The sequence below is a fragment of the Sebastes fasciatus genome, chromosome 2 (assembly GCF_043250625.1).
Source record: "Sebastes fasciatus isolate fSebFas1 chromosome 2, fSebFas1.pri, whole genome shotgun sequence".
Taxonomy (NCBI): Eukaryota; Metazoa; Chordata; class Actinopteri; order Perciformes; family Sebastidae; genus Sebastes; species Sebastes fasciatus.
In genome coordinates this window covers 18,694,454-18,703,897 of record NC_133796.1, presented here as the reverse complement: position 1 = coordinate 18,703,897, position 9,444 = coordinate 18,694,454, and the positions used below count along the sequence as shown (strand labels likewise).

At 38.2% G+C, this 9,444-nt stretch overlaps 1 protein-coding gene across 1 annotated transcript; it reads left to right on the top strand.

Moving 5' to 3' along the window:
* The first annotated feature begins 2,329 nt into the window (after positions 1–2,329).
* On the top strand, positions 2,330–9,259 carry cgref1 (cell growth regulator with EF-hand domain 1). Its single transcript, XM_074612657.1, has 7 exons — positions 2,330–2,472; positions 3,946–4,051; positions 4,464–4,538; positions 6,188–6,261; positions 6,463–6,587; positions 6,696–6,797; positions 7,808–9,259. The coding sequence occupies exons 1-7, from the start codon at positions 2,463–2,465 to the stop codon at positions 8,063–8,065; spliced, it is 750 nt and encodes a 249-aa protein (XP_074468758.1). The 5' UTR covers positions 2,330–2,462; the 3' UTR covers positions 8,066–9,259.
* The last annotated feature ends 185 nt before the right edge of the window (positions 9,260–9,444 follow it).

The window sequence follows — 9,444 nt, the reverse complement described above, 5'->3', positions numbered from 1 at the left end:
GTGTCTGACAAAACCCATCTGCTGGATAAGAACATACGAAAAGTGAAGAAAACGTTTTCTCTATATAACCTTTGATACGAATCTGGGTTTTCTGCTGTTTGAAGAAAAACGTCCCCTTTGCCACCAAAGAAAAGATCTGAAATTTGTCAAAAGAACATTCATCAGTCAGAAAACACATTACACACCACGGGGAGCCAGATGAAGACCAGCATGATGATTAGCCTAATACATACAGCTATACATAATACTGGGTAACTTACCTTTACCTGTCTATGTGTGTATGTGTGTTTATACTAATATTCACAGTATTTATAAACCTTTTTTTTATTATTATTTTTTTTTTATTTTGCTATTGTAATTAATTTAATGTACTATGAAGCTATTGAAACCTGTCACATGTCACTCATTCTGAAATTATTATAATTAATTAATTCCAATGTATCAGATACATTAATTGTAAGTGGATCTATTAAATAAATACATATAAATACATTACTACTGAGCAGCCTCTCAACCAAGATTTGAGTTTTGTCAGATAATAATCCATTATCAACATGACATATGTAACAACATGTTGTCTGATATAGTTAAAATTTAATTATAACATTCGTAACCTTCTTCATCAGTGTTTTACAGATGTGAGTATGATAAAACTTACTATACAACTGAACCAATTGAATTGAAGAGCTACTGGGACATCTTGTGGTCAAATAAGTGCAGTGCATATTGTACCACTGGGTATTACTCTATAACTCTTTATGTGTATCTGTAAAAGAAAGATGAAAATACCTTTATTTCACACAATGTGTTCTCCAATTTGGCACATGTAATTGCAAAATTGTATCTCTTAATATAGTATAATTTCAGCAAACATTTATTTTAACAATATTACCTTTACTGGTTGTGAATACTTAAGTGGTAGTAGGTAGTATATTTTTGGCATCATTGGGCAAAACTTCCATAATAACCTTTCATTATATTGTAATTCAAGTGTTCTGAGCCTTTGACGGGAGACTTTGACCAATCACAGGTCATTTCAGAGAGCGTTCCTATTGGCTGTGCTCCGGTCATGTGACCTGTACCTGGCGTTCCTTCAACAGATTTTACAATGGCGGCAGCGTCACAAACTTTCTCATTTTACAGCTAAACTGTGCACTACAATATGATTCTGAAAACATTTGAGGAGAGAAATAGGCATTAACGTAACATAATATTGATTCATATTTGATCAGCGCTGCCTAGTTTAACCGTTTGGTCGGAGTTCACTAGTGATTGACAGCCGGCTCTCATAGAGGGCAGCTGGACAGCGGACCTCAGATCAGCTTTTACTGCTTGTTTTCCTCCGGTATGTGAAATCTTGCAGATGCCGTTAGGAGCAACGGAGGACACAGAGGCAAATTATTTTTTTTCAGGTTACCTGTTTCATGTACTATTGTCACGATATAGCGACCATTTTTGTACAAATATACAATATTTAGACCATTAAACGGTTTTAAACGTAAACATTCTAAATGTGCCCCAGTTTATTCCTGGTTGCAGTGTATGTGCATGACATCAACTGACAGGAAGAACACATGGACCCAAGTTGTTGCCAGGCAACGCAATTCTGTTGCAATTCCGTTGAAATGCACTAAAACGGAGTGTTTCAGACAGAGGATAAATACAGGCATATTCAAGCAGACAGTACGAGGAAAATAAAGTTTTTTTTTAACATTACAGTATGTAAACATGTTCTAGTAGAAACATAAAATACAAGTATGAACCTGAAAATGAGCATGATATGGGTCCTTTAAATAACTTGATATGAGCAAACATCCTCAAATTACAGTTAACTTGTCATTGCAACTATAAGAACAGCTGAATGAAACTGCTTCTCAAACATTAAACACTATACTATAACACATTAAACACTATAAACTGAGGTGTGTTGGGTACAGCCTGATGCCTCAGGCTGATGGTGTTGGACTTTACACTGCACTATAACTGAAATCATGACCTTTGAAACTGTACTGTCATATAGCCTAATGATAATAAAAAACCTTATAGAAATACCTATATACCTCTATCCCCATATGGTGTAGCTGGTATGAAGCTCACTGAGACTGTAATATGTAGTTATGACATATGCTCCTCCCAATCCATCGGAATCAGTGTGTCGGTGAGGACGTGGCGTGGCGGAAAACAGAGAGAGCGAGAGCGAGAGCGAGAGCGAGAGAAAGCACAAAGAGAGGCTGGCTGCGCAAACTCGCTGACTCGACCGCGGCTCTGTTCTTCCACGTGGACTCTGTCATTGACCAAAACAGTCCTCCGTGGCAGCGCGGGGAGGGAGCGCGCGACCCGCCGCCGCTGTTGCGCAGTGCAGACCGGGAGGCGCGAACAGGGTGGTGCGAGCCAGAGGTATTCTCCAGATGTGAACCTTAAAAACAACCGATTACACGCTTTTCACCGTCCACACATCAACTATGCAGACAGGTAGGTTCATTATCATTATGTGTGTTTATCCAGCTGTATAGAGCTCAATGAGGATTTCAGTGTGCTGCATGTTACTTCAGTTCACACACACATAGCCTATAGATCTTAATAAATGTAGTCAATAAGCTAAACAAGGGTACTCTTAACTAGTTATCCTAGTCATTTTTTTTAAATACAGGGCTGCATGTCAAAGCATGAAGATGTTTAAATGCATGTGTGTTCCTGTTCAGGCTGTAATAACTGCTGCAGCTGTGGGTCATGTGAGGCTCTGTTAGCTGCTGCTGCTGCTCCACATCATCATGCTCCACATGGGGAAGCTGCAGTAACCTTAGCTAGTTTGTGTGATGTAATAAGAAGAAAGCAACGCACTGTGCACATCCCAAGCCAGCATTTTAATCTATATAGTAGCATCTACATGTAACATTGAAGAGACATCATGGACACATTCACTGACAGACTGCTGAGCTATAAATAGATGTAGAGGGTTTAATTGATTTTGCCATAATGGACCATTTAGGTTCATCATCTGTGTAACAAAAAGGCTTTTGAAAGGCTGTTCAAAATGTACCTTAAAGAGAGATTTGTCAAGTATTTAATACTCTTATCAACATGGGAGTGGGCAAATATGCTTGCTTTATGCAAATGCATGTATATATTTATTATTAGAAATCAATTAACAACACAAAACAATGACAAATATTGTCCGGAAACCCTCACAGGTACTGCATTTAGCATAAAAAATATGCTATATTAATAGCATATTTGCGTGTCAGTGTGCTGACTTGACTATGACTTGCCCCAAACTGCATATGATTATCATAAAGTGGGCATGTCTGTAAAGGGGAGACTCGTGGGTACCCATAGAACCCATTTTCATTCACATATCATGAGGTCAGAGGTCAAGGGACCCCTTTGAAAATGGCCATGACAGTTTTTCCTTGCCAAAATGTAGCACAAGTTTGGAGTGTTATTTATCTTCTTTCGCGACAAGCTAGTATGACGAGCAGTATCTTCACTCTATCTTTAAAACTGAGCCTGTTATAACCTAAAAATCGTAAGTTGCGTTAATATGTTAAAGAAATTAGTGGCATTAAAACTAATTTGCGTTAACTTTGACAGCCATAATATTTATACATTGATTGGTTTCTACTTGTAGGGAGCAGGTGTTACATGTAGATATACTATTTGACATAGCTAATAACGCACATGACTACCAGGTTGTGAGTATATGTATTTAGGCAGATGCTCTGAAGCAGTAGTCCTGTGGAAATTCCACTTTGTACAGCATCATGAAACCATCACCTCTGAAACTCTCCTATGTGTTACTTTATTGTTTTCCAACCATGATAAGATGCATGCTGGTCACAATCTGTCAGTAAATCTATGACGAGACAGATAAATTCATGATGGCATCCTATCACTGAATTGTGTGCAGATGTGATGTGAGGTTATAACCTGGATGTGTGCTTGTAGGTGCGTTCATGGAGTCTCACCTGGGCCGGTCGGTCCCATGTGTCCTGTCCCTGTACCTGTTCATACACTTGTGCCAGGCTGCACCAGGTGTACCTGGGTCACAAAGGTAACCCCACATCACTACTCCCAAGTTTCACACTTTTTACACAAACCAAGACACAACGTTTTTTGTCTTTCAAGTAAATAGGCTGCACATTTTGTGGGGACATAATTGATTCCTTTTTTATAGTCATAAGAAATTAATTTGCACAATGAACATGTCACCAAAGGCTGCAACATCAGAATGGACCAGATTTACATATATATGTAACACATATATATTTGATATTTGAAGCAGACCTTTTGCAAAACATGGCAAATGAAGCATGTATCATGTATGAAGGGTAGAGTATCTGTTATAGAAGCAAACTTTCTTTCACCTCTGTGGTATTTGCTTATCAGAGAAAAAAATAAATAAATTAAATCAAAGGAAATGATGAAAGAAAAGTCATATTTTTTTTTTTTATTTCATCTTTCAGGGAGGAATCAGTTGATGCCCACCCCGCTTCGGTAGCACTATTCAACCCCTTTGGTACTGGAGAAGAGGACCGCAGGTGAGTGACACATTATGATGATGTTGCTGCTGTTACACAGGCAGCTCATTTTAAACTATACATTTCTACAAATCTTGAAATAAGGATTGATGTAGTCCATAAGTAGAAAGCCTAGTCTGTCTTTTTTTTCTTCAGTATGCCTAAATCTCGCACTCAAGTAATGTATGGGCAGAAATACTGTATGTGTCACTAGAAACTGAATTTGAATAATTTATATTTGAATTTGAAATGCTCAACTTGAATAATTACATTAAAAAAACTGAATACGTTAAACAATACAAATTAAAATTATGTGATTCAAATTCTGTTTCTAGTGACACATATTTCCGCCTGTAGCTTGAAAATTCAAATGTTTTTGTCAGAGGATGATAAATATGTATCACACAGAATAAAGGTATCTGCTCTCATGCATTATTTTATCAAACTACTGTACGATTTAGTAGTACTGATCCAAATCTGATCAACCTGCAGCGTGTTTTAGTGGACTGTAACTGCTGTCTGGTCGCTCTGTGGACTTTGGCTGCTGTGTCGTGCTAATGATGTGGCCTGCACCATAAACTGATAAGATCACATGTGCAATAACACTGCTTTATGTTGCAATTATGAAAATATAGATTATCCTCACACATAATTCAATGGCTCACCGTTGGTACAGTAGTGTGAACTGACTCATTGTGAATCACAGGTTTAATTTATTCAGGGAACAAAATGAGAGACAAACACTTTGTGGACTTTTAGTGTCGTAGAGTAGGCTATGTTATTGGTGACAATTTGACTGCAGCTTTTTTCTCCTGGCTGATAAGATTAATGGATGTGTAAACATCATATTAGCTTACATCTATTGAGTGTATGACCACAGAAATGTTAGTCAGCTGTGTAGAATAGCAGTTGATGGGATCTGCACCTCCCTACAGGAGGCTGAGGTGCAGGCTGGATTTCAATTGTAAGATGAGTGCAGTATTTCAACCATGTTGCCATGGGTGTGACTTAATTAACTTTAATTAAAGGCCTGTGCATTGTACTAAACAATGCATCTCAAAATGAAGTCAGACAGACTATGAAGGACAAGACTGATACACCCTGAAAGCTCTTGACAGAAACTTTGGTCATCATGTGTTTCCACCTGAGCAGGAAGGAGTGGTCTGAAATAGCACCGCTACTTTATACAACATTAAAACAGAACAGCAGAGCGGCTCACAGGTTCATTAAGTATCAGTGTTGCCCCAAGGGTGTCTTCTCTCAGTCAGCTTCATGTAAGAAGGTTCCAACTTTCCAAAACTATTAAGCAAACTGTAAAATCCGCAAATACAGGGATAACCTGTATTTGAACACGATGCTTTGTGATGAGGTGGCCCCTCCTCCTGGAGTCATGTGTTAAGACTTATTCAAAGTAGCCACAAATCCTGACCTCTTGTGGCTGAAAACAACAGAATCACTACTATCAAGAGTCATAGTATAAGATAGCAAAGGGAGATTTCACTAAATTAGATGTTTTGATCCTAATTTTGTCGTTCTTTTTTGCCTCTCGGAGTCTAATTGTATTACTAAGTCGCTGCAGGGTTGAACAGATCTAACCCCTCTGTGTTAATCCCGGGCTCTAAATGTTTTACTGATTAATTGATATCTACTCTGTGCTGTTTATACCACAGATTGCTGCAAAGTTACATTCAATCAAGTCTGAAGGATGGCCAAGGAGGACCAGAAATCAGCACCTGGGAGCAAGGTAGACATCTCTACCTGCTGGTATAACACTTATATAAGTTCATAAGTGTCCCAAACCGACAGGTGTTAACATTACTGAAGTTGTGTTTGTGTGTATACAGTATGGGGGTATGCATACTGTACATCCTCTGCAGTTATACTACAGCAGTATATTAAATGTGTTTGGTATTAAACATGTCAGTCTTCTCCTGCTTTGTGTCAGAGGTGTTCTTCCTGTTTCGTCTTTATGACTACGATCGCGGTGGGCTCCTGGATGGCTTGGAGTTGATGAAGCTAATTTCAGACTATAACTCCGATCATACACCTGGAGCACGGACCAATGAGCTGGTGAGGACGAGTGGCTGTCTACTTGTATATACCTAACAACACTTTCATACTTATTGGCCTGTTAATCTGACCTGAGGTATGTGTGCATGTGGTGTTTTCTGAATCCAGGTGGTGTCTATGGTAGATTTTTTACTCCAGACTCAGGATCTAAACCAGGACGGCCTGTTGGCCCCATCCGAGCTGCTGTCTCCTCCATTACCTCTCACAAAGGTACTGTACATTTACACACTTGATTCCTATGTAACGTTATGATTGCCTTCTAAAGGAACAGTGTGCTACATTTCGGGGGATGTATTAGCAGAAATGGAATATAATATTTATAACTGTGTTTTCATTAGTGTATAATCACCTGACACTAAGAATTGGGTTAGGGTTAGGGTACCTTATAATGAGCACTTCATATCTACAGTACATAGGGAGCGGGTCCTCTTCACAGAGTCCGCCATGTTGCTCAAACCAAACACTGTTCTCTAGAGAGAGTCTTTCATGATTTTACGTTTCCTGAAGGCCACCGTAGTAACGTGAGCCACAGAGTGCAAAACCGTGGTACCGCCAGCCGGCGACTGACTTCTTTCGCTCCTAAAGTAGTGTGTGTTTTGCCCTCGGCAGCTCACGTTACCGCAGTCTTGGCAAGGGAGGAGTGAGTGAAGGGGTACTCAGTTTGTTGCAATCTGCAACCACTAGATGCCACCAAATCCTACACATTGTACCTTTCAGCCGCAACAAACAAAATCCAGTGAACAACATTTTGATATTTAAATATGAGAAAATAAACATTTTTAAAAATTTTAAATATGAAAGTATATTCTTGACAGTGGTAAAATAGTAATTTGACAAAGCAATCCCAACTCAAGGTCCACTTACTAACTTTTTCAAATGTATGAAACCAATCTAAAAAATGAATGTATCAAATATTTGATTAAAAAAATAATAAAACCTAGTAAGTGTACGTTGAGTTTGCAATTGTTTTGTCAAAGTCTGTTTTTTTTTGTCATTAAATACATGTAAAGGTACATTATAATACAAAAATGTTTTTTCATTTCATTTTGAGAGGATATATGATGATAGGATTAGCTTTGATGTTTTACCAACAACTAACATGTAGACAGTGGTAGTTTTATATATAAAGTTTGTGTTTCATTTTGGTTTACTGGGCTGTTTTATTCTCAGCTTCATTTATGGTCGACAGCAGTAACATTAATTCACTTTTTCCACCGCAGGACTCCAGCAACAACAACGCACCTCACCAGGAGCAAGAGGTGGCAGATGACAAGGAGAAGGCAGGAGCAGCAGAGCAGAGAGAGGGGGCTCATGAGGAGCTTCAGCCTCAAGATGGAGCGCAACAGGAGGTAAAGACAGAAGAAGAGGAACTCATAAATCAAGTAGTAGACAAAGAGCATGGACAACAAATCCCAGAAGCCCCAGCAGCAGAACAGAAGCACGAAGTCCCTGTTCATCGGGGGCAACCAGAGATGTGAATGTACACACACACACACACACACTGTGGTCCACATAATCATGTTTCTCTTGAGTCAGCAGAAGACTGAGTTAAAAATACCACTACGAGGACCTCTTAATCTTCATCCCCACAAATTATCTTTCTCTTGATTACAATTCTGAGATTCTATTATCCATTTCATTTGACTGTTAAACACATAGATGAGAAGATGAATGTATTGAAAGTATTCATGTATATTTGAAACCCCTTTTCTACAACCAGTAATTATTGATCTTAATTATGAATGCAAAGATTTCTAGAGCTGTAAAAGGGACAAAAGTCCTGATTAAAAACGCAATATTATTCATATTAGTAAAACGGAAGCCATCCTTAATAGGAACAGTACTTTAGTATATTATTATCTAATGTTGAATAATTCGAAATGTGTAAGGTGTGTATTTTCTTTTCTTTAATCATATTTATTTAACCTTTTGTTATATCTAAAAAAAAAAAAAGAAGAAGAAGCATATTTTTAAATGTATTTGTTTTTTTTCTATGTAGAGACTGTTGTTTCATGTACACCCTGATTGGCCTTATTGTGTCTGACTCACTCTAGGTTTAGGATTTGCACCTAGTAGTTATGCACCAGGACTGTTTAAACTGCTCTCTTTAACAGAGAAGCTCAGTTTAGCCATGGGCTTACATTTGGTCTTCCGTGAGTATTTCCTCAGTCTACACAATGACTTTAATTTACTGAATAAAATTAAGTTATTCAGAAAAAACAAAAAAAAAAAGAACATAGCCTATTGTTATGCATTATCAGCCAAATCTGTATTTCTTTTGATGCACTTGTTTATGACCCAGTAAGTATTTAATTTTGATTAGGATTATTTTGTGCCTGAATGAGTTGGGAACCATGGAATTACAGATCAATATTGTGCTCTTAATGTGTGCTTAATGAGTTACAGCCTTCTACCACCAGCCTTTAGGCCACGGGCTTTAAAATGTTCATCTTCATAATTAAGGTCAGGAAGGCCCAATTGAAATATTAGTTCTTTACTATATCATTAAATTCTTAAATGAAAGTTAAAGTCGTTAAAGTCTTTATCTGCAAACTTGAATGTGTTTACAGTATGAAAGGGTTTACTATTTGTTGTAATTTTTAGTTTCTTTACCCCTTTCGACCATTTTGCATTTATACTGCTGGAGAAAATAAAGCAAACATTTCTTTGTCCCTCTGCCTTTCTAAGATGTGTTGGCTTTGTTTATATATCCATCCATCCATCCATCCATTATCTATAACTGCTTATCCTATTCAGGGTCGCAGGGGGGGCTGGAGCTGATCCCAGCTGACATTGGGCGAAGGCGGGGTACACCCTGGACAGGTCGCCAGCCTATCACAGGGCTGACACATAGAGA